This window comes from Lithobates pipiens, unplaced genomic scaffold (assembly GCF_037356315.1).
Source record: "Lithobates pipiens isolate NorthernLeopardFrog02 unplaced genomic scaffold, aLitPip1_a1.2 Scaffold_3, whole genome shotgun sequence".
Lineage (NCBI taxonomy): Eukaryota > Metazoa > Chordata > Amphibia > Anura > Ranidae > Lithobates > Lithobates pipiens.
This window is the reverse complement of record NW_027507790.1, coordinates 188,474,667-188,500,291: the sequence shown is the minus strand read 5'-3', so window position 1 is coordinate 188,500,291 and position 25,625 is coordinate 188,474,667. Positions and strand designations below refer to the sequence as shown.

Below are 25,625 nucleotides of genomic sequence, written 5' to 3'. Positions count from 1 at the left end.
GCTCTGTGCAAGGGTTTTAGTACTGTACTGTGTACTGTACATGTACTGCTGAGATAATAAGGTGCTTCAAATGGCTTTGCTGTTTATCCATAGTGATCAAATGTTCTGATTTTTATATAATTGTCTGATTATTATATTTTTATATTTCATTTTAACAGAGGAGGTAGAAATGAATAAGAAGAAGCTGAAGAAAAAGAAGGAGAAAACTAAATCCAAGAAGCCAAAGAAAAGGTAATCTTTTAAAATGATTTCAGAATGTGCCTTTGTGAATACGCTGGTCTGTATATACTTCTTATGCCCCATACACACTATCAGATTTTCTGCAGATTTTTTCCTTCAGGTTTGCCAAAACCATGTAGTAGAAGGGCCTTGCATACACATTGAAACTCCTAAGGTTTGACCTCATATTATATGGTTTTGGTAAATCTGAAGGAAAAACTCAGCAGAAAAACGGATAGTGTGTATGGGTCTTTAATGTGACTTTGCAATCTCACAATTTCATTTCGATGCTATGTTTTTTTGGAGGTTTTTTACTTTACTTACTGTAGGTCTAAATGGTCTTCGTGAAATAGTTGCTTTTTGGTGTGATGGCTTTTTGGAGGCTGTGAAAATTACTGTTAAACACCCAGTTTAATGCTATATAACAACATCTATATTTAGTTATTTTTCTGATCAAAACCCTGTGTTGGGTATTAACAAGAGAATTTACATTGAGTTACGTAAGCAGTAATAAACTAGAGCACTAAACAAGCAATCCAGTCTAATGGAAAAGCAAAATGTGCGTCTCTTTTTTTAAGTTGTTCCTCAGAAATTATCTGTTTTGCATAAGTACATTGGTTCAGCTTGGCACAATGTAAGTATGCATTAATTATACCTGATTAATCTCTGGGGAAGCTGGAAATCACTGTGGCCGGTGCTATTACAATGATGGCTGCAATCTTCCATGTCCTGCTCAAGTTCTATGCTAGGGGCTGCCCCACTCCACACTGACCACAGTGGTTCACTTGCTCAGCATGACTGCCATTCATAAAACACCTTGTATTTTTTTCAAATAAATTCTTCTTGCCCGCCAACAGTACATTTACCTCAGAACGGACGGAACAGCCAAGCCAAGCGATTTACTGGTATGTCGCATAGCATATGCGCACTAGATCGACACAGCAGATCACGTTGCTCAGTACCCAGCCATTGTGAGTGGCCAGGGTAGTAAGTGTGATAAGGTACTTTGCTGGTGACAGTATGTAAACAAAAAAGTGGAAAAAAATGTATTTAATTTCTTCATAGTACAAAAAATTGTGACAAAAAATTACAACTTAAAAAACTCACCATGCCTCTTACTAAATCCCTTGGACTGTCTACTTTCCAAAAAGGGGTTATTTGGCGGGTACATGTATTGTCCTGACATTTTAGGGGATCAGGAAATGAGAGACCGTCACTACATCAGGATTGATCAATTTTCTGGTACTAAAAGAGCTTTATTGAAGTATCAAAAAATAAATAAATAAAATCGTAAACCTACACAGGGATCATAAGAGCAATGTAAATGTGTGTCCTATATATAGGTCACTTATACCAAGAGATCTGTGTAACAGGAGGTAGTGTGAGCCATTGAAAAAAAAGGCTAACTCAACCACAAAAGAATCCAAGATTAAAGCAAGGAAAAGGACAGTTGAGATGGAGATAGCAGCAAGGGAGGTGGGGAGGTGAGGAAATCTCACCACGGGAACAGCTACCATGACCCTGTCCCATAGGGCTCAGGGAAGGGGACAATAAATCCACTAATCAGAGGTGAATCATCCGTGAGGTGAAGCAGGAGACTGGTCCACTGTATAACCTAAAAACCTAGCTTATCCTGTCTGGTTCTGCCCTCCCTCTAGAAACTGATGAGCCCTGACACCGTGGTCAGTTTACATGCCTCTGTCATCCACAGCTCCCCCCCAGCCTCTATCTCCTCCCATCCCTGTCTGTCAGCTCTGTCCACTCCTCAGCTCTCCCCTTTTGCTGCAATCATAACTATATTATGATCATGCCATCCTCTCTGTAAAATAACATTATATGTAAGATAAGTCCAGTTGTTAGACGGGCGTTGGCGCACAGGTGTGCCACTCGCAGCTGGAAGGTTGCATCCAAACCCTTGCATCCGCAACTCCTGTACTTGCTATCTCACCTGACTACCCCACATCCGAAAAGACTGTGTTCGCATCTGTAAGTATTATGCCACCACCAGAACCCCGAGTTCCTGCGCCAGAGCGATGTGAACTATACTTTTCCTTGCAGCCAATAACTTTTTCGCTTTAGATCACTAAAGTGGGATTTTCCATATCCCTACTTCTTGGAGAAACACAGTCTTGGGCCAACCAACTCCTAGAACAAAAAAAGTTCAGTCCTGGACTCTTTCTTCATTTTTATTTTTTTTGAAGCAATGGCCCAACTGTATGATGACCCCCAGCGCAGTGCTACCGTAGACTCTACCCTCCATACGCTACGACAAGGTCATCGGCCTGCTGAGGACTATGTTGCTGAATTCCGCTTGTGGGCCTTTGATTCTGTATGGAATGATGTGGCTTTGCGCCCTCAATTACGTCTCAGGCCTGTCCGAAGGACTCAAGGATGAGCTCACCCGAGTCGGGGGTTCTCAATTCCATTAATGGCCTCATTAGTATGGCTATCCAGCTTGACCGTTGATTCAGGGAGAAGAAAACAGAGAAGGTTGGCACCACCACAAGACCTATGCAACTGGGACTTTTTCACGCTCCACTCACCAGTACAGAGAAGTTGCGAAGACGCAGAATGGGCTTGTGTATATACTGTGCGGTAGCAGGACATTTTCTCCACAAAGACCCAGATCACTTCCTCTGCCTACCTTGCCAACTGCTCTGGGTCAAATGGATCTGCTCATGTTACCCTGTCCTTGTCACTTCAGCTCTCCGGGAGAAGCATCCAAGTACCAGCTATAGTCGATTCCGGGACAAGGACTTTGCTCATCATCACCAAATTCCTTTACAAGCAAAGACTTACCAGCTTTCCATCCATCTGGCCGATGGATCCCATCTCAGGTCTGGGCCCATAACACATGAGACTTGCCCGCTACTGGCTGCATCTGATACGGGTCATCAGGAATACTTACGCCTGGACATTATCCCATCACCCTTATTCCCCATCATGCTGGGCATTCCCTGGTTGCAAGCCCACAACCCGCAGATAGACTGGGTTTCCCCCCCATTTCCATGGTACCTGTACCTCTTCTGGGGGTACATACTGACTCTCCAGTGTCGCAACTCATACCTGCAGTTTATCACAAATTTTTGGGTGTTGATTTTGGGTGTTGATAAAAGGCAGACATTCTTCCACCTCATCGCCCGCATGACTGCCCAATTGAACTGTTGCCTGGTTCTGAAATTCCTTTTGGGCGCATTTTTCCCCTCTCTGAACTGGAACTTAGGGTGCTACGTCAGTACATTGATGAAAACCTGGAGAAGGGTTTCATCCGGCCTTCCACGTCCCCTGCAGGCTCTGGAATTTTCTTTGTGGAAAAGGATCATACCCTGCGCCCCTGTGTCCCTGTGTAGACTACCGGGAATTGAATAAAGTCACCATCAAGAACAGATACCATTTGCCCTTGGTTCCGGAATTTTTTCAACGCTTTAAAACTTCTGCTGTGTTCACAAAGCTTGACTTAAGAGGGGCATATAACCTAGTACAAATCCACAAGGGGAATGAATGGAAAACAGCCTTCCGCACCAGATTCGGACATTATGAGTACCTTGTTATGCCCTTTGGGCTGTGTAATGCCCCAGCAACATTTCGTCAACAATATTTTCAGAGACTTCCTTGATTTGTTTCTTATCGTATATCTAGATGATATCCTCATCTTTTGCAATTCCCTCTTGGCACACCGTAAACATGTAAAAAAGGTTCTCTGTCGGCTAAGAGACCATGGACTATATGCAAAGGCCGAGAAGTGCGAGTTTGAGAAAGTGTCAGGAACCATGAAACAGACAGACAGAAGTACAATCTAATCACACTTGTTTAATAAAAATAAAAAGATAAATAGGAAAAAGCGTAGTCAAGCAAGCCAGAGTCCCGTAGCCAGATCGGATAGTCAGCCAGTCCAAAGTTCATAAGCCAGATCGGGTAATCAGCCAGTCCAGACATCAGGGATCCACAGAGAGCAACTGCAAGCAGGATGGAAGCCAGGAGGGATGTTAGCAAGCCAGTCTTGAAACAACAGCAGGAGATGGTTCCTAGTGATGTGACCAAACATGAAGGCAAAGGAGAAATGAGCTGGAAGACTTTCTCAAATCGCCTTTCAGGACAACCCCGGAGAGTGTAGCTCCACCTTGCAATCAGGAAACACATGCCCACTTTAAAAACACCTCCTCCTCCTCCATGGCTTCAGTTATTGTGTTTCCTCCTTGGAGGAAGCATGTGCCTGAACCAGGGAGAGCTACACTCTCTGCAGGGGAGTAAGGCTTACCTTTTGTTGCAGGTTGTTTCTCTTTGACCCCCAGCAGCATCTCCACGGGGAGAGGACTCCTGGAGCTCCTGGTCCCGCCATCTCACGGGAGTAAGGACCCTCGGAGTGCCGGCGTCGGGTGCCCGGTGTCCGCTTGTTAGCGCAGGGAGGGCTCTGTTGCTGGCGGAGGCCGCTGCAGGTCAGCGGCATGGCTCCGTTTTCGGCGCCGGGTCCCGGGCGGCGACGGCGTCGTTCACGGTGACGCGCGGGCGCTCTGAGGGGGCGTGGCGCCGTGGTTCAGCGCCTGGAACGCAGGGGTCATGGGGCGGGTCAGGTGACCGTGTGCTTCCGCTTCCGGCCGGCCTTGATGACGCGGCGGCCGGGAAAATTTAAAATGAGAGCTGTTTGAAAAATAGCTGCCTCACTCAAACGATGGAAGAGTGCAAGCCAGCTATGGCGGAGACAGGCGCCCCCAGCACCGGTCCAGCCCAGGTACGTAAGGTGCACTGGCACCCTCTGCTTTACTGTGGGTATGTCTTTGTTTGTTCCCCCCTCTTGGGGGCCTGTCGCTGCAGGTCAGAGGTGGACTTCGCTCTGACCTTTTGCAGCCTAGTTCTGGGGTCTCACTAGTAGGTCTGTTTGGTGGTGGGTCTCTGCACTGGCTTGGTGTTAAGCAACTGGTTGTTGAGAGCTTTTAGTGAATTAAACCTGTATGTCGTTTCAGGAAAAATCACTAGGAAAAGCTAGACCAGGTCAGAGAAAATGTCCTTCTTGCAAAACCCCCCTCAGAGATTCATGGCAGAAGGCAATGTGCAGAAATTGTATCAGAGAATTGGTGGAAGAGGAAACATCTCAACAATATAAGGATTTGTTTTCTTCGGTTAAAGAGCTGACAAACTCTTTGAGTTCAGTCAAGTCCATCCTGATACAAAACCCTCCCGCACAGACCGAGCCTCAGAACTTACCGCCCAGCCCCAGGGCGTCGTCATCCAGACAGGTGGAAACTGAAGAGTCTGGAGACGAAGGGGGTAGTACTCTCATCTCCTTCAGGGATTCTGAGGAGGAGGAAGAGGAAGAAGATAGCAGGGGCTCCAAATTCAAGCTATCACTAGAGGAAGTAGATGATATTTTAAAAGCAATCTACACTACTCTAGAAATTCAGGAAGAAAAAGTACAACTGTCAGTTCATGACAAAATGTACCAGGGGTTGGACGAAACAAAACGGCGAGTTTTTCCTGTCCACAGGGTCCTCTCAGACTCAGTGAGAAAGGAGTGGAAGGACCCAGAAAAAGCCCCTTTCTTCTCTAAAGCTCTCAAAAGAAGGTTTCCCTTCGAAGATAAGGACTCAGAGGTTTGGAACAAGAAACCCAGAGTCGATGCAGCTTTCTCGCAGGTATCCAGACGAACGGATCTAGCCTTTGAAGATATGGGGATCCTTAAAGACCCAATGGACAAAAAAGCTGACTCCATCCTTAAAAAAGCTTGGGATGCTGCGTCAGTCAGTCTAAAACCAGCAATGGCAGCTACGGTGGTGGCCAGGAATCTGGAATGTTGGGTAGAGAAGCTGAAGAGCCATATTGAGGCGGGGACACCCCGCAAGGATCTCTTAGAGTCCTTTCCACTGATCCTGAATGCAGTCAAATACATGGCGGATGCATCAGCAGAATCAGTTAAACTGGCCGCTAGGTCTTCGGCTCTTGTAAATTCAGCCAGGAGAGCAGTTTGGCTGAAAACATGGTCTGGGGACACTGCCTCTAAGGTCAAGCTGTGTGGTCTTCCCTTCTCGGGTGACTTGCTCTTTGGTCCTGATTTAGAGTCTGTGCTGGATAGAACAGCCGATAAAAAGAAGGCTTTTCCAGTTAAGAAAAAGCAGATGGCTAAAAAGAATTTTCGTGCTTTTCAGCAGTCCCATAAAAAAGACCAGGAGCACAAGAGCAGATGGGGTTCACAGAAGGGCAAAGGCAGGGGTGGAGTCCTCTTTAGATCTCCCCCAGAGCAGTCCCCTAAGAACAAGTGACAATATCTCCCCAGTGGGGGGGAGACTGTCAGCTTTTCGCGAACAATGGGACAGGCTGTCTCCAAATCTGTTCGTGAAGAGCGTTGTCGATCAGGGGTACAGGTTGGAGTTTTCAGAACCACCCCCGAGCAGGTTTTATGTGACAACGTTGCCAAGGGATCAGGAGAAGGCCTCTGCAATGAAGCTGTTGTTACAGGAGCTGATACAGCAAGAGGTTCTGATTCAAGTCCCAGTAAGCCAGCAGGGCGGGGGTTTTTATTCACATATTTTTCTGGTGAAAAAACCCTCAGGGAAGTACCGTCTAATCCTGAATCTGAAATTCCTGAACAGGTTCATTCGGTACAAACATTTCAGGATGGATACAATTTTCTCCATCACAAAGCTGTTGACCCCAGAATGCTTCATGGCATCCCTGGACCTAAGGGATGCCTACCTTCATATACCAATTCATCAGGCATCGCAGCAGTTCCTGCGCCTGGCATTGAAGGTAGGGAGTTCGGTATGGCACCTCCAATTCAGGGCTCTGCCGTTCGGACTCTCGTCCTCTCCCAGGGTCTTTACGAAGATTATGGCAGAGGCTTTGGAACCCCTGAAATTGAAGGGGATTCCAGTCGTTCCTTATCTGGACGACCTTTTGTTTTTTGCAGACTCCAGGGAGCAGGTCCTAGTCAATCTCCAGAGGGCCCAGTCTCACCTCGAGGGCCTGGGATGGCTTCTAAACCTAGAGAAGTCAATCCTGACCCCCTCACAGGAAATGAAATTTCTGGGGTATACATTAAATTCGATTCTCCAGAAAGTTTTCCTGCCGTTGGAAAAACAGGAAAAGTTACAGCTAGCTGTACAGCGGATACAGAGCAACCAGACAGTCTCAGTCAGGATGGCTATGGCAGTTCTGGGCCTGCTTACGGCAGCAATCCCGGCTGTTCAGTGGGCCAGGTTCCATTCCAGACCCCTTCAGAGGGAGGTTCTGTCAAGCTGGTCCCATCAGGATCCTTTGGAAAAACAGCTAAAAATTTCGTCAAAGACGAAAAGGGCTCTTTGGTGGTGGAGAGACCAGGCAAACCTCTCAAGGGGCCTGGTGTGGACCTTTCCTGTGGACAAGCGCCTTACTACAGACGCAAGTGCCTGGGGCTGGGGAGCCCATCTGGATGGTCAGACATCTCAGGGGGTCTGGTCCAAACAGGAAGCTCAAAGATCATCCAACTGGAGGGAGTTGAAGGCGATCTTTCTGGGTTTAGTGGCATTTCAGCAGAGTTTGAGAGGCCACCATGTTCAGGTGTTGTCAGACAACACAACAGCGGTTACCTACATTATGAAGCAAGGGGGAACCAGAAGCAGGAGCTTGATGGAGCTGGCCAATCTGTTGTTAGCCTGGGCAGAACAGAACACAGCCTCACTATCGGCAGTGCATCGGAAGGGCTCTCAGAATTTGTTTGCGGACCTCCTAAGCAGGCGCAAATTGCTAGAGGCAGAATGGAGTCTGAATCAGGAAGTGTTCCTGATGATCTCCGAGGCCTGGGGGGTTCCTCAGGTAGACCTTTTTGCCAGCCAGCAGAACTCAAAGGTGGACAGATTCTTTTCTCTTCACCGAGGAGATGCAGCAATAGGGTTGGATGCATTCGCTCACCCCTGGCATTACCAGCTGTGCTATGCCTTTCCCCCCTTTCCTCTAATTCCACTAGTACTGAGGAAATTCAGGGAAGAAAGGACAGACTTAATACTAGTCACTCCTTTTTGGCCAAAAAGACCCTGGTTCGCGGGTCTTCGAAACCTAGCCTCGAAGCCCCCATGGAGGTTACCACTCAGAAAAGATCTGTTATCCCAGGGGACAGTAAGTCATCCAGAAGTGGAACTCCTGCAGCTAACCGCCTGGTTTCTGAGGAGGACCTGTTGAAAGCCAAAGGTCTCTCAGAAAAAGTAGTAAAGACCCTGCTGTCCAGTAGGAAGGCAGTTACACAGGCAATTTACATGAAGGTCTGGAAAAAGTTCAACTCCTGGTGCAGTTCTAGAGAACTCAGGGTCAAGAGCACGGTGTCCGTCTTGGAGTTTCTCCATGAAGGAATGGAGAAGGGTCTCGCAGCCAGTACCCTGAAGACTCAGGTGGCTGCCTTATCAGTTTTCTTTGAAAAGACTTTATCTAAAGAAACTTTAATTTCTAGATTTTTTAGGGCTCTTGCTCAAAATAGACCAGTAGCCCTTAAAGACTTTCCCAGTTGGGATTTGTCTACAGTTTTACAGGGTCTCTCGGGAGCACCGTTTGAACCCTTACAAGAAGCTTCTTTACAGAAGGTGGTTTTAAAAACAATCTTTTTGGTGGCCATCACCTCGGCCAGGAGAGTCAGCGAGCTCCAAGCTCTAGCTATTACAGAACCCTTCCTTAGAATTTATCAGGACAGGGTGGTACTGAGGACGGATCCAGCATTCCTACCGAAAGTATCCTCAACTTTCCATCGATCACAAGAAATAGTGTTGCCTACATTCTCTGCAAGCCCAGCAAATGCAGGAGAGGAAGTTTTTCACACATTGGATGTGAGAAGATGTCTTTTACAGTTTCTGAAAGTTACTAAAGAATTTAGAAAATCAAACGCCCTCTTTGTGATATTTTCTGGATCACGCAAGGGGGAGAAAGCTTCTAAAAGTACGCTGGGTAGGTGGCTTAAGTTGGCTATAACAGAAGCCTATAAAGCAAAAGGAGAAATACCTCCCTCAGGTATTGCTGCCCACTCTACTAGATCCACGGCAGTTTCCTGGGCTGAAAGGGCCGGTGCCACGCCTGAACAAATCTGCAAGGCTGCCACTTGGTCCAGTTATTCGACATTTCTCCGGCATTACCGGTTAGATCTACTGTCTGCAGCAGATCAGGCCTTCGGCAGGAAGGTACTGCAGGCAGTAGTCCCGCCCTAGGGTAAGTTTCTCGGTTATCCTCTCCGGGGTTGTCCTGAAAGGCGATTTGAGAAAGACTCAGTTAGACTTACCGGTGACGGTATTTCTAAGAGCCTTTCAGGACAACCGTTACTTCCCTCCCTAGGTTATGCTTAGTAAATGTATTAAGTTCTACCATGGTGTTGTGCTTTCTGTGCTTTGTTTTCCAGCGTCGGAAGGCCACAATAACTGAAGCCATGGAGGAGGAGGAGGTGTTTTTAAAGTGGGCATGTGTTTCCTGATTGCAAGGTGGAGCTACACTCTCCGGGGTTGTCCTGAAAGGCTCTTAGAAATACCGTCACCGGTAAGTCTAACTGAGTCTTTTATATATAGGCAGGCCAGATGAGCATCATCAGGAACAGCTGGTAACTGAAGAGAGAGAAGAGAGCTGGCAATTAGCCGACTTTTGAGCGGCCATCCCAGAGGAGGAAGGGCTAAGACAGCCCTGACAGAAAGACACCATCCAATTATTGGGGCTTATCATCGATACCTTGGCCATCTCCATGGATCCCCCAAAGGGTCAAATTCATCCTAGAATGGCCCACGCCTATAGACAGGAAGAGTACACAGAGGTTTATTGGATTTGCCACTTTCTACCGCAAGTACCCCGGCTTGTGTTTGACCCTGTTCCTGCTTCATGATTCTGTACTGCACTGCCGACTGGGTACCGAACCCGGCCTGTGTCCTGTCTCTGCTTCTGCCTCACATTCTGGTACCTGCTCTGCATGGCTGTTGATAACCTCCTGGCTTATATTCCGAGCACGCTTCTGCCTGCTGATCCAGCAACATGGAGTTCCAGTTCTCGGTGCATATCCGGTGATCCGCAACCATCGGGTTCCTGTCAAGGACCAACCTGAGCCACCTGCTAATACCGGCCCTCGTGCCACTCTGCATCTTTCACTCCCTGTCATCACTACCAGGGGTGTTAGGCAGGAGGTGCAAGAGAAGCCTTCTCTACAGCTCAGTCTCCACCAGGTACGTGACATTTATGTATCCCAGTATCTTTGCCATATAAAAAATATGCTGACTTCTACCTTTATATCAGAGCGTCTCCCAGTGCTCACGTGGCTTTCTCTCCTCCCCGGCTATAGCTGTCAGCTGGGGAGAGGAGAGAGCTTAGCATAAACTTGAGTGCCGGGAGACACTCTGATATAAGGTAGAAGTCAGGATCTTTTTTTATATAGCAAAGACACTGGTATACATAATGCTATTTAACAGAGGGGGTAAAATGATCATAATATAGTGGCTTAACAACCACTTTAAACTTTAAGGAACTGTTAAAATCACGAAATACAATTAATAATCTTTCCTCAGGTCTTCAGACGTATGGAATCCTGTATATACCCTTGCGCTGCCTATGTGTGCACAAATAGCCAGTGTCATTCACCGCTGTGGAGGAAGAGAACGGTCGCTTTTGCTCTGTGTCCCTCTCCCTCTGCCTGTGTTTGTGGTGCTGTGAACAGCTGCTCATAAAGGTGTGATGTCAGCAGCAGCACACCTCAGAGGAATCCATAGGTCCCACCAGCAAAGGCATCAAACCTTTGTAGAAACATGTCTGGGGGACTGTGTAAATAGAAAGCTCCTTGGAGCTTGTAAGTTATCTCATAATTGATTTAGGAGAAAAAAAATTACTTTAATGGATAAATTCACCTTTCGTAACATGTTACATCCATATTCAAGGTATAACATATGTAACGTGTTACAAACATACCGGCCCCTGATGTCCTGCTCTAACAGCTAGCGGGGATCTTCTTTCCCCTGCTAGCAGTCACAATTAAAAAAAAAAAAAAAATTAAAAACGCGGCCGAGTGGAGCTTTGCCCACCCAGGCGTGTCACTCATTCACAGATCTCTGGAAAAAGTCGGCTGTCGACTTGAAGTTTTCAAAGAAACTACTACGACCCTGTGGAGTGCTGTCGTAGTTCATTGAGTCTTCATATTGTATCTGCTTGCCTGTATGATGTATGGGCACACTGATACACTGACAGGTCTGCAGGAGACCTGCATGGCACCAGCACTGGTGCAATGCTTTAGAGCAGGGATATGCAATTAGCGGACTTCCAGCTGTTGCAAAACTACAAGTCCCATCATGCCTCAGCCCCTGGGTGTCATGCTTGTGGCTGTCAGAGTTTTGCTATGCCTCATGGGACTTGTAGTTCTGCTAGAGGTCCGCTAATTGCATATCCCTGCTTTAGAGGTTCCAGAAACAAAACACAAGAAAAATGCACTTTTTTTTTCTCTTTAGCTGCAAAAAAAATGTGCTTTTATTATTTTTTGTTAAAAGGTAAACTTATCCTTTAATAACACTTTAACCTTTTTTTTACCATGGCCATTTTTATTGTTTTGCTCGTGGTAAAATCTGTATTTTAGACCTGAAGATTAGTTTAAAACTCCCAATTATTATATATTATCTGAAAGCAGACACCCTGGAAATCACTTTAGAGTTGACTGAATATTGGTCCTATAATTATTGTTCTCACTCTGGCATGCATAGTATGTAACGTGTAGCTCAAGTGACATTTACATACATAGGCGCCCCCTATCAGTTTTTTTTAATTAAAACTCTATCACATAAGGAACAAAATGTCCCCTATATGATATAAAGTCTTTGTCTTTGTGATATTTCTCTTTAATGTCTCGCCTCCCTTACATTGCTTCATTAGCTTCTTCTTCAGCCAGAGAAAGTGAAACAGAATACTTTTTCATACAAGTACATTGTACAGAGCAGGCACATATTAAGAATATGAAATGTTGTGTTTACATACTCTTTAAAACTGGAGAAAGTAAATAAAGTGTTCTGGGATTTGTAGTTCGACAAAAACTAATACCAGTAGGGGCATACTGTAATAAACTCTCCATCCATTTACGATGTTTTAGAATCATGTTTACTTCATTTGCTTGCAAGCAATCATTGCACACATTAAAAGCATGCATTTTTAATGCAAAGGCATAGATCCAGCCTAACCGTAACTAGACATTTGTGTGACATGGTTAACTACAGTGATGGACTTACCTCCTCTATCTCCAGCTCGGCACCATCCAATTCCTATTTATATAATCCATGATTGAAGCTGTTATCCAGTCTTATCAAATGGATTCAACATAAAAAAGTTATTATATTCATATATATTCACCATTGTATATGTGATCCTTCAGCTGCCACCTCCACCATAAACAAAGTGCTTACTTACCAGCTTGCACAGACCTCCTATCGCAGAATCACAGAAGGTTAAGTGACACTTGTGGCTTTAAACCTAGCCAGGACCTTTATTCCGTCCAAGGAACAGCTTTTTGGACATATGGACCACCCATCCATGAGGCGTTACCGTATGAGAGCTCCAAAATATAAAGGACTCACCATAGTATAAAATCCTTAAAACTTTATTCAGAATATTCAAAATTTCACTTACATCAAAGGAAATGTATATGCTCCTTAAAACAAACAAGCCGTCTGGCTGAATTAGCAGCAATCTGTCCTTCAGGGACCTGGCATGGACTTTGTCTGTTTATGACGTTAAGCGTAGGGCGGAGCGATGTGCTGACGTCACAGCGATCTTCAGGTCTCGAAAGGACGGGTTGCTGCTAATTCAGCGGCTGGCTTGTTTATTTTAAGGCGCATATACATTTCCTTTGATTTAAGTGCAATATTGAATATTCTAAATAAAGTTTTAAGGATTTTATGCTATGGTGAGCCTTTTATATTTTTGGGATCTCATATGATAACGCCTACTGGATTGGTGGTCCATATGTCCAAAAAGAGGTTCCTCGGACAGTGTAAAGGCCCAGGCTGGGTTTAAAGCCACAAGTGTCACTGACCTTCCGTGATAGGAGGTCTGTGCAAGCTGGTAAGCAAGCATTTCGTTTATAGTGGAGGTGGCAGCTGAAGGATCACACACTGTACGGTGGTGGATGGTGCAGATACTGTTAAAGAATATTTGCATCATGCTTGGACTTCAGATCATTGGTTTTTGGAGCGTTATTTACAGAGCAACTCTGTATATGACTATACGATTTGGGACTGTGCTATATCTCACAGAAGAGTTGCTGCTTTGAGGTTTTGTATATAATTAGGGTCTTTAGTGCAGGTTTTGATAAAAAAAAAGTTACCATTTGCCAATATTAGCTATTGGGAAGTTGATCTCCACACATCAGCAATAGGGGCTTTTTATTTTCCGGTCTTACGGACTCTCCTTCCTAAAGCCAAAAATATTAGGGCAATACCAATACTTACAATTTATCAAGCTTATTGCCTATCTGTTGGCTCTGATGTCACTGTTAGTAATTCTCCATTTTGTTGACCTCTTTTTATTATATCAGCAAACAAGTGAAACTACAATGGGGTTTAAGGTGACTCCATCCTGTGGTAATGTCTGTTTGAATGAGGAATCTTTTGTTTGAACTAATCCAATTATGTATAAGGGCCCTTTGGACAGACTGATCGGGTCTGCCTGTCAGTTTTTTCAGGTGGATCTGATCGGACCCTCCAGTCACCTCTATGGAGCAGCGGGTGTCAATGGACATGTGTATGTTGACACCTGCCAACGTCCGATTCTGTCCACTAAAAACAGATGGATGTGGAACAGATCAGATGGCAGTTGGGTGTAAACGGACCATAGTGGAGACCAGCCATCTGCCTGCTCGGTGGGGATCAGCAGGCAGATTCCAACAGGTTGTTTATTTTCCTGGCATTTATACAGTTATAGTATTGTATTGTATATATTTAGAATATTTTACTTTTATACTGTATTTTATTACATGTATTGATATGTATATGATAAATTCCCTTGTTTATTATAACTTATTCTCATTTGAAGCGGATCCATTTTTAGTTCTGTGTTTGTGTATATGTATGTGTGTATATATATATATATATATATATATATATATATATATATATATATATATATAAATGAATGAATGAAATACTTGTATAGCGCACAATGCGAACTGAATCGCCTATAGATATATATATATATATATGGATGGATAGAGAGAATACATTGAATACAGGTATTTATGAGAAGAATACTAACAGAAACTTGAATTTATGCCATAAGTTTCCATTCAGGTGCCATAAAAATAGAGAGAAGAGCTTCTGACTCTGAAGTGTGGGTGTTAATAAACCCCAAATAATACTGTCAAAATTTCAGCATTCATAGGTGAAACTTATAGAGGACATAGTGTCCCGTTTTTTAAGACGCAGGGTGTGATATTTTTAAATTAAAACTTCATATTGACAGCTGGGAATTGCCAGTAAATGCAGAGAGCTGCAGGGTAAGAAAAGGGGTTGCAACTTCAAAGTTTTTAGAATACATTTTCTTGGTGTCTATAACTTGTTAAATTAACTTGCAAAAGAGGTTTTGACATTGTAGGAAATGAGAAAATAGACAGGTGCCTGGCAGTCACTATTTCGCTGCGTAGTCAATCAGATCTAGATCTGTTGCTTAGTCGCAAACATTCATGCTAACATTTTTGCATGCAGATTGCACTTTAACAGCTGCTTTTATAAATGTTCCCCTATGTATGATAAATACTTGTCACAGCTTTTTTTAAAACACCATGTTGTATTCATATTTTATCATCCTTTTATCAGTGCTATAGATCTATTGGAGAATCTTTTAGCGCCTTCCTGTCTATATGAACTTACTTTTGTGTTGTCTGCACATCACTGCTCTGAAACCAACTTTCAGATCATTAAAAAATGGACCGTTGCTGTGTAATGTCCATCGCCATGGCTGCTTGTAGTAATACTCACAGGTGCATGTGACAGGTTGAGACAGTTGTCACCTCATAACAGGAAATGTCAGAACAAGAACTTTCATGGAAGGATTGCCAAGTGTTATTTCAGAATGTTGAAAAATATCTTTGAAATGCCATGTGTGACAGTGCAAGGCCCTGCCACAGTGGAAATGTAAGAGAAAATGACACAGAATTTGCATTAAGGCCTAATGTGAAGTTCCAGGCTGTTTGAGTGGAGAGAGATGTGTTTTTTGTTTTCTCCGGATTCTGTGGTCCTAGATTGTGGCCTGGAGCTTGAAGTTTCCACATTGTCTTGGGTGGGAAGGAACTCGGGGCTTTGCTGGATTCCTGCAGTCTGTGTGAGTACATAGGTGTGCAGGGATCTTATATACTCAAGCCTGAGGATAGCTCAGAGCTCCCAGTTTAGAGACAAGAGGTCTCATTCAGGGGTCAGCAGAGCCCCAGCTAGGAGATAGGAGGTCTCCTCCCAGGAGTCAGGTGGGCTGCTATCGGGATGTCGGGAGAACCCCTATCCAGAGGCTAGGCTTAGGTCATGTAGCAGGGCACTGAGCCAAAGGCCAATTGAACCAGGAGAGCTGGACAATGAATTCAGAGGGATTGGCAAGGAAGCCAGGTAGCTTGGTGCTTTCAGTTGACTTTTCATGTCGATAGTGGAAACCCCTGCGTGGGCAGCTGATGTCTATGTGAACTTTCTGTTTTGTTCAATAAGTGACCTGCCAATAGTTGAGAAAAAGTATCTCCCACAGGAGTATTATCACCCGCGAACAAAACGCATTAAAAATGATATGAGCTTTTAGTGGTTTGGTTTGCATATACTTTCACTCATATTAGGGGGAAATATGGAAACAAACGTATTGAAGGGTTTAGCATTAAGTGTAGTTTTTATAACCTAGTTTATGCAGAAAAAAGTGTTGCACATATTAGTAATGTCACTTATATGACCTAATATTAGACTTCGTTACTGTAAATCTACATCTATAGCTGATGAGACTAACCTGATAGGTCCCTTCTCAATCCATTGTTGATCAATAGCTTTAGCTGGTATGTTCTCACAGCAAGAACCACTTTCCAGTACTGAACACCTGCAAATAATGATTGGTTTATGGCTGGCTAATTTTCAAACCTTTGCTGATCAATAGTCACCTAATTCACTGCCAGTCTCTTTAAAATCTTTCCTAGCAAAAGACAAAAATAAAATATCCCTGTTTTAACCAGTATATATTTATTAATTATTGTACTTATTAAAAATCTTTATGTTTATCTCTTACTTTAACTCTCGCCACATATATTACATATTACCCCTATGGACTGGAGCAATTTTTACATTTCTATTTAAGATTCCAGAAATGGAATTTCTGCAGGTCTGATTCCTCCCCAAACCCCCCCCCCCCCCCCCCATTGCCACATTTGTCACTTTTCAGGGGGGAGCGGATACCTGCCAAAACCAGGTATCTGCTCCCATTTCCGGGAAAAGATCTTGTGCGGCGATCTACGCAATGTCCAGCCCTCCTCCGGCCCCCCACCCCTCCTCTGGGAGACACACAAGTCCCAGAAGACAGCAGGGACCGTTCGGAAAGTGCAGTGCAGCTCACGCATGTGCAATAAGACACAGGCTGTGAAGCCGTGAGGCTTTGCTTCCTGTTTCTTTTAGTAAGGATGCCGGTGCCTGCACCTGGAGCTGATGGACAGCTTTGGGTGCCATCATCGTGGGCTCCCTGGACAGGTAAGTGTCCTTATAGTAAAAGTCAGCAGCTACAGTATTTAATTTTTTTTTACCCAGGCAGAACTCCGCTTTAAAGTGTTAATTAGTCATTACTTCGATAACTAAATAATACATGTATCATATTTTTCAGTACAAATAATGTTTTGCTCTTGGCAGCATTTTATGGCAAAAAGACATTTCTTTTCATACAATCTGTAGACAAAAAAAGTAACAAATAGGGGGAAAAAAAGTTTGTGTATTTGGTGTTAGTTTTTAACCACTTCAGCCCTGGAAGGATTTACCCCCTTCCTGACCAGGCCGTGTTTTGCGATACAACACTGCATCGCTTTAACTGATAATTGCACGATTGTGCTACATTGTACCCAAATAAAATGTCCTTTTTTTCCCCCACAAATAAAGCTTTCCTTTGGTGGTATTTGACAACCTCTACGGTTTTTATTTTTTGCGCTATAAACAAAAAAAAAAGAGCGACCATTTTGGAAAAAAATAATTTTTTACTTTTTGCTATATTCAAAAAAATAAAATATTTTTACAACAAAATTCTTCATCAGTTTAGGCCGGTGCGTATTCTTCTACATTTTTGGTAGAAAAAAATCGCAATAAACATATGATTGGCTTGCGCAAATTTTTTTGTGTCTACAAACTAGGGAATACATTTATGTAATTTTTTTTTTCTTTTGATATGTTTTATAGCAGAAAGTAAAACATTTTTTTTTTCCTAATTGTTGGTCTTTTTTCATTCATATCACAAAAAATAAAAAAAACTGGTGATCAGATACCACCAAAAGAAAACTATTTGTGTGAAAATATTTACAAAAATGTAATTTGTGTACAGCATTGCATGACCACACAATTACCAGTTAAAGTAGTGCAGTGCTAAATGGCAAAAAGTGGCCTGGTCATGAAGGGGGTAAAATCTTTCAGGACTCAAGTGGTTAATTCGATCCAATTAGAAAAATGTATGAAGCTTGGGGTGATTGTTGTCAATATTGAGTGAAAAAAAAAAATACAAATAGACATATTAAATTACATTTAATCTTCTGTTTAGAGGCCTCTGGATGAGGGGCAGAGAGGGTGGGCTGGTTGGTTTTGGGAACAAGTTTGCTAGTAGCATGTAGCATTCTAGGGGGTTTATTGTTTGTGTGGTGTTCTTTTTTTAATGATTATTTATTTATTTGTTCTTTGTTTTAGGTGTTCTTTTTTTTTTGTTTTGATTTAAAAAAAAGAATACATTTCAAAGTATTTTTTAGAATTTTAAAAAATATGTAAAATTCACTTTTATGTGACTAAGTCTTGCACATTTTTATAATAATTCTAAACAAAACGAATGAAAAAAAAATTGCTAAAAGGACAAGGGGAGAAAGGACTGGATAATGTGTAACAAAGGGTTATTAAAGGAGAAGTCCAGCCTGAGCTCGTTTGGCTGGGCTTCTCCTAAGGATCTCCTGTAACCTGTTTTCAGCAGAGAGTTGGTTGATGGAATCCATTCAAGCACCACGTCATCACGGCAATGAAGTCTGGATCTACCATTTGCCTGGACTGATGCTTGTCTCAGCCTCTCAGCGAGCCACTGAGAGAATTAGACAGCCCCTCTTCACCCCTCTACAGCTCAGTGCTCCAGCGAGCATGAGGGGGCAGAGAGGAAAGCTCCTGATTGACAGTCAGCAGAGCTCTCCGCTCGGGGAGCTGTGAGAACTGAGCCATCGGTGATGTTCAATCGCTCGGTTCTCTGTGAAAAGATGCTGCATCCACCTAGGCAAGTATAAAAGGGGGGGGGCATACTTCTCTTTCAAGAAGTTAATTAAAAACACAGTTGATATAATTTTTTTTAAATTGTGCATTAACAGGCGTTGTGGTTTTACTTATTATATTAACACGTATGTGAATGTATTTGTGATGGGATACAGCCTCAAAAAGAAGCAAACAGCTCTGAAATTTCCTTTCATACAAACACTAGTTTTGATTTTATGAATATTGATCATTCACACTTTAAGGCTCAGTTCACATATGTACAGCTGCGGTTTCAGCGCGGTCTTTAACCACTTAAGCCCTGGACCATTTTGCAGGGGAGACCATTTTGCAGGCCAAAAAATACTTCCTCCCCGTTACACGATCGCGGGTATCCCCGCTGCGATCGAGTCCGCAGGACCCGCAATCGCACTTACAGAGGTCCCGACTGGCGCGCGCACATGATGGCACGGCAGCAAATTTAAAGGGACGTACCTGTACGCCCATTTGCCTGTCCCTGCCATTCTGCTAACGTATATCAGCATGTGGTTAAAAGGAGTCCGGTGTGGTTTTGTTTACTGGTTCAAGTGTTAATTTTTATATGAAATTACACCAAAACTTGACTAAAAACCGCACAGGACTCTTTTTAAAAATGGCCCATGGCCACCCCGGACATATAAGAACCAGCTCCATTGAAAGCCATTCGGTTCACATGTTATGTGAAATCATATGCATTTCAAAACTTATCCAATTCAAACATATGTGAACGGAGCCTCAAAGAACTCTCAGTAAAAGTAATATGGGATGGTACGTACGTGAGAGGGGAGGGGCCAGTCGGCGGCGCTCGCACGAGTAGATGGAGGAAGCCCTGCCGAGCCAGCTGGAGCAGAGCGCTGTGAGAGAGCGCGACGCCCCGTAATGACGTCACACTGACCCCGCCGATCATGCTTCCTTCCCCGCCGCACGCCGCACGAACGGTCCCAGCCGTGGAACAGCTGAGGAAGAGTTGACTGACTGCATAAGCGTGATCTGGAGCCCAGCTGTGACGGCAGACGGAGGACCCCACCGGAGCATGCGGACCCCCCCCCGGATCCCCCCCACGTTGCCCTCTGCTGTCGTATCCCTCCAGTGGACCACAGAGCCCAGAAAGAAGACCAGAAGGGAAGAGCATTGAACAGCTACGAACAGGTCAGACTAAAAGTATCCCTTCCTAATAGATCTGATTGTTGTGGACTGTAAGGACTGGAGATATACGGGCAGTATAACAAAAGCATACAGAAGTATAATAAATATAGAGTTGGGACCCTGAACTCAATAATGTGGAAGGAGTGTGTCTGAAAGCAGTAAGGAGCCCCTCTTTATGTCAAAGACAGCTGTTGAATGGAAGGATTAAGAAGAGCTGCTCTGAAATCAATTAAGCCTAAATTAATATAGGTTTTTTCTGTGCCTAAAAACGCATGCATCTCAGACCAAAACATCCACCAGAAAGACGCGACGTTAGTGCCGAAAGGAGAGAAAGGGGTGTGTGTGTGGTGAATAGCTGGTCGGCATTTATCATGATTTATGCTGAAATGATAATGATGGACCGCACCTTATAAAAGTCTTAAGTGATCTCTCTCTAGAACTGTATACCTGCAGCAGATATACCAATCCACCACAGAGTGTGATGTAAAACGTAAAGGTTTACGTACAAAGGACTGTAAACGGAGTGGTAAAGATCAGGTGGGCTGAAGCTAGAGCACCCAGTATAACACTAACATATATATCTCTGAGGAAAGGAATTTAATCCCGGACCCCTATAGATATTAATAGATGGTCCTGGTAGGACACTAAGAAAGGAGGGCTCTCTGCGGCTTTGCTTTCCTTCCTTCCTTCCCTGTTTTCTGGAAACAGCTAAATTAAGGGGAAAGCTGGGGAAGCGAAAAATAAAGAGTGGCAACATGAAAGGAAGAAATCAAAAAATGAGTGACCCTAAAGCCCCGAGGGAAAGCCTAAATACCAGCACGATCCAGAAATACCTCAAGGAGACAAGCCAAAAAAGCCCAGGAATAGAAAGAAAACAGGGTGCTAAGGAGAAGAGGAAAGACACTGGAAAATTAGAAGAGACGCGGGGAGACACCTCAGGGGAGGAGAGGGACTCAGACACGGAGGGCAGAAGAAAAGAGCGGAGGGATATATCTCAAATACCAACCAAAAGTGAAATGATGGACATGTTCATGAAATTAGAAAACACAATTAAAGCCGAAATTCTAACAGTAAGGACGGACATGGGGCACTTATTAGGAAGAGTAGAGGAAGTTGAAGAACAAACAAGTAGACAGGCCCAGGAGATATTAGACTTAAAAACGCAGGTAAAAAAAATGCAGGTGGCACACAGGGATATCCTCTACAAAATGGAGGAACAGGAGAATCAAAACCGACGCCAAAACCTGAGGATCAGAGCGTTACCAGAACAACAGGGAGAAGACTTAGGAACAAAAATGGGAAAGATATTTAACCATATTCTGGGAAGAGAAGAAGGGGTAGAGTTAAAGATAGATCGGGCGCACAGAGTGAGGAAACCCCCAGGAATAAAGGAAGAGGTACCAAGAGACGTGATTATAAAATTCCATCTCTATGAAGACAAAGCGAAGATTTGGAGTAAACTCAGAGGACTACCTCCAGTTCAATTTGAAGGGACAACGCTACAGGTTTTTTCAGACCTTTCATCGGGAACTTTAGCACGGAGAAGACGACTAAAACCCTTACTGGAACAAATGAGACGAGCTAATATAAGATATAGCTGGGGGTTTCCGGCAGCCCTTATGGTGCAGAAAGAGGGAAGAACTATTAGATTAAAGTTCCTAGAGGAACTGGAGGACTTCTGTAACCAAGTGGGAATTCCAACCCCAAAGATACCTATAGACCCCCATGAAATATAGTAATAAGTGGTGATGGGGATGGGGGAGAATATGATATGATTGCTCTTGAGATTTTTTTTTTGTCTTTTCCTCTTCTTTTTTTTTTTTTTTCTCCCTCTCTGTCCATATTTAGCTTTGGCTCACTGTTCCCAGTGGAGCCACGGGTAGATTGTTAGGCAAACTCAGTGTTGCTTACCGAAATAAGTTTGGCGGTATTGATTATCCTGTTCGGGTCAGTGTTTCACCTATTGCAGGTTCGAGAGAGCTGATAAGGGGGGGGGGGGGGGGGATCGGGGGGAAGCGGGTGGAGGGGGGGATGGTATGATAGAGGGTCTGGGCGGGGCTCTGGCTCCATCACTCTTACTCTGTGGAGGGTGTTCCCCTTCTCCCATTGAGGCGAGGGGGATAGGGTTTACAGAGGGGGAGTGCCGTAGCCTGAGCCATAACCTGATGGATATTGCTTGCAGAAGGGAGTAAGGGCCATAATGCAAAGCAAAGGCCGGAATGGGGCCAGAGGGAGGGGGGAGGGAAGGAAGGGCGGGGGGAGGTTGGAGGGAAAGGGGGGAAAAGATATTCCTTGCAGAAGAAGAAGAGGGAAAGGGAAAAGAAAGGGAAAAAAAGGGAAAGAGGAAGGAAAAGAAAAGGGGGTTCTAATGATTTACAGGTTTAAAAGGGGGGGACCAAGTACCTCCTTTGGGAGTCTCGGAAGACAGAGGTGAAATTTGTATCATATAATGTTAAAGGCCTGAACTCGCCTATAAAGAGATATAAATTACTACAGGAATTACAGCAATATAAAGCAGAGGTGGTGTTTCTGCAAGAAACCCATCTAACTCAGGATACAAATGTCAAGCTGTTCTCCGATAACTTCCCGAAATGGTTCTATGGAGACTCCCCAATAAGGAGGGCCAAGGGAGTGGCGATCGGGTTTGAGAAACACACAAAGTTTACCGTGATAGATAGGCAGACTGATCCAGAGGGCCGTTATCTGTTCTTGAAAGGGAAACTTGGGGATAGGATATTTACCTTGGCCAACGTTTACGGTCCAAATGAAAATCCTACTAGATTTTTGAAACAAATTTTGAAGAATCTTGCAAACTTTAAAACAGGAGAAGTGATTTTGGCGGGTGATTTCAACTTTGGCTTGGATCCATCTCTGGATAGTACGTCTCGTGCAAGGGGGATAAGTGGGAAAAATATGAAAGCATTAAAACTCCAACTGAGACAAAATCAATTAATAGATGCTTGGAGGATACAACATGAAAAAACAAAAGATTACACTTTTTTTTCCCCAGTGCACGGGACGTACTCCAGGCTGGACTATATAATGGTCAACCATAGACTGCTGGAGACCGTGATGGAAACAGAGATAGGAATAATATCCCTATCAGACCATTCCCCAGTGCTAATGAAGATGAGGATACCTGGAATACATAGACATCCATTTACTTGGCGATTAAACGAGAACCTTATACAGGACAAAAAAATCGCAGAAATAATACGGAAGGAAATAGAATTCTATTTCTTAACGAATGATACGGGTGAGATAACGGAGGCCTCCCTTTGGGAGGGACACAAAGCATATATTAGGGGTATCCTCATCTCCATAGGGACAAGAAAAAAAAAGGAAAGTATAGAGAAAAAAGAAAAATTAATAAAGGAGGTTTACAGATTGGAACAGGAACAAAAAAAACAAAAGGAGCATCATCAGGAACTTTTTCATTTATTGAATAATAAGCGAGAGGAATTAAAAGATATGTAGGAACAGGAAGCAAGGAGGGTTTTAGAGGGGAGAGCCAGAGAGAGGTACTTGGGAGAAAATAAAACAGGTAAATACTTGGCTCGACAGGTTAAAAAGAGAAGAGAGATTAATTTCATTGAAAAAATACAGCATAAAAGTGGGAAGACGGTGTATACAACTAAGGAAATTGCGGAGGTCTTTAAGCAATACTATGAAGCCTTGTACAATGTAGGCCAGAAAGGGGTACAAGGCAAAGAGGGGAAAAGCAAAGAATTCTTGTATAAAGCAAAACTTCCACACCTAACAGATATTGACAGGCATAATATGGACAGACCCATTACAGAGGAGGAGATCTATAATGCATTAAAAGATACAGCACCGGGTAAAAGCCCGGGGCCAGACGGGTTCTCGATTATTTACTTGAAAAAATATAAAGAGATCTTAGTCCCTAAGCTATGCAAATACTTGAATGGCTTGGGGACAAAATATGAAATGGGGAGAGAGGCCCTGCGTGCTTCAATTACGTTGATCCCAAAGGAGGGTAAAGATCACCTGCTCTGCTCTAACTATAGGCCGATAGCCTTGCTTAATGCAGACACAAAGTTGTATGCTAAAGTCCTGGCTTCTAGATTAAAGGAAAAAATGATAGAACTGGTACATTCAGATCAAGTAGGGTTTATACCCGAGAGAGAAGGTAGGGATAATGGGGTGAGGGCATTGCTCCTCCTACAGGCCCTAAAAAACAATGGGACCCCCGGTCTATTCCTGTCAATAGATGCCGAGAAAGCATTTGACAGGGTAGACTGGGGACTCATGATAGAAACGCTAGAAGTCATGGGCTTGGGCCCAAGGATGATCCAGTGGATCAAAGTACTTTATAACCACCCGCAAGCTGCGGTGAAGGTTAACGGAGAATCATCTGCACAGTTTCAAATGGGAAACGGCACCAGACAGGGGTGCCCATTATCACCCCTTCTGTTTGCATTGTCTCTCGAACCCCTATTGGCCTCCGTACGAAATAACCCGGATATAAAAGGGATCAGGGTTGGAGAGGAGGAGCACAAACTCGCAGCTTACGCGGATGATGTGCTCTTTTTCATTACCAACCCTAGGACAACAATTCCAAACTTGTTGAGGTTGCTAGAAAAGTTTGGTAAAATATCAAATTTGAAGGTAAACCTGGGCAAGTCCGAAGTCTTAAACATCAACATTAGTATTATGGAAGAGAAGAAACTCAGCGCAGAATTCCATTTTCCCTGGCGTAAGGAGATTAAATATTTAGGAGTTACTCTCTCAGATACGATTAGGAAAATATACTTGAATAACTATATTCCTTTACTAGATGAAATTAAACGAGAAATAAAGAAAATTTCAACAAGTCCTCTCTCATGGTTAGGACGTATAAATGTGGTAAAAATGATTTTGGTTCCGAAGATTATATATACGTTCCAAATGTTGCCTATTTCACTCCCCTCGGCCTTTTTTAAAATATTAAGAAATGTAATCTCAAGGTATATATGGCAACATAAAAAGCCAAGAATCGCTTTCGCGGTGTTAAGAAGGGGGAAAAAACAAGGTGGGTTAGCACTTCCGGATTTAAAAAAATATCACACTGCGGTGGTACTTTCACGGGTGGTGGAATGGGCGAAAGAGGTCAATGACAAGAGATGGGTTAATTTAGAGATGCCAATTTGCCAAGCACATTTAGGGAGATTAATATGGAATCCTCCACAACACAGGACATTAGGACATAATACACATGAAATAACACGATATGCACTTAAAATGTGGGATCAGACCCATACACAAAACAAATGGGGATACAACTCACCTCTGATTTTTTTGAAAGAGAATGATTATTTTTTACCGGGAAAGTTGGAAGTGGGAGGTAACTGGATAAGAAAAAATAATGCACAACTAAAAGATATATTGGTGAAGGGTCAATTAGTCACTTTTCAAGCACTGAGGGTGGACACTGAACTGATGAGGGTGGATGAATGGCGGTTCCTCCAGTTGCGTCAGTTTGTTGCAAAGCTCCCTCAACCAGTAAGAGGCGTAGAAGAACTAAGGCCTATTGAACGCCTTTGTCAGAGAGAAAAGTCAAAAAATAATATTGCTCGAATATATAAAATACTCTCAGAAGGGGACGAGCTGGAGGACCCGGCATACATTAAAAAATGGGAAAATGATTGGGGCTCACAATGTAGCAGGCAAAATAAAAAGAAAATATTTAAATTAGTTCACAATACGGTGCTTGAGAACAAAATAATAGAGACGAATTATAAATGTTTAGCTAGGTGGTATATTACCCCCGATAAACTGAGTAAATTCGGAGCTGGACACTCCTCGGATTGCTGGCGGGGATGTAAAAAAATAGGG

At 43.6% G+C, this 25,625-nt stretch overlaps 1 protein-coding gene across 1 annotated transcript in view; it reads left to right on the top strand.

Moving 5' to 3' along the window:
* Nucleotides 1-25,625, top strand: part of SREK1IP1 (SREK1 interacting protein 1) — a 149,184-nt gene that overhangs the window by 122,224 nt on the left and 1,335 nt on the right. Inside the window, exon 4 of the mRNA XM_077462631.1 lies at nucleotides 159-231. Coding sequence (XP_077318757.1) covers nucleotides 159-231 — 73 coding nt within the window. The remainder of the gene's footprint in view (nucleotides 1-158; nucleotides 232-25,625) is intronic.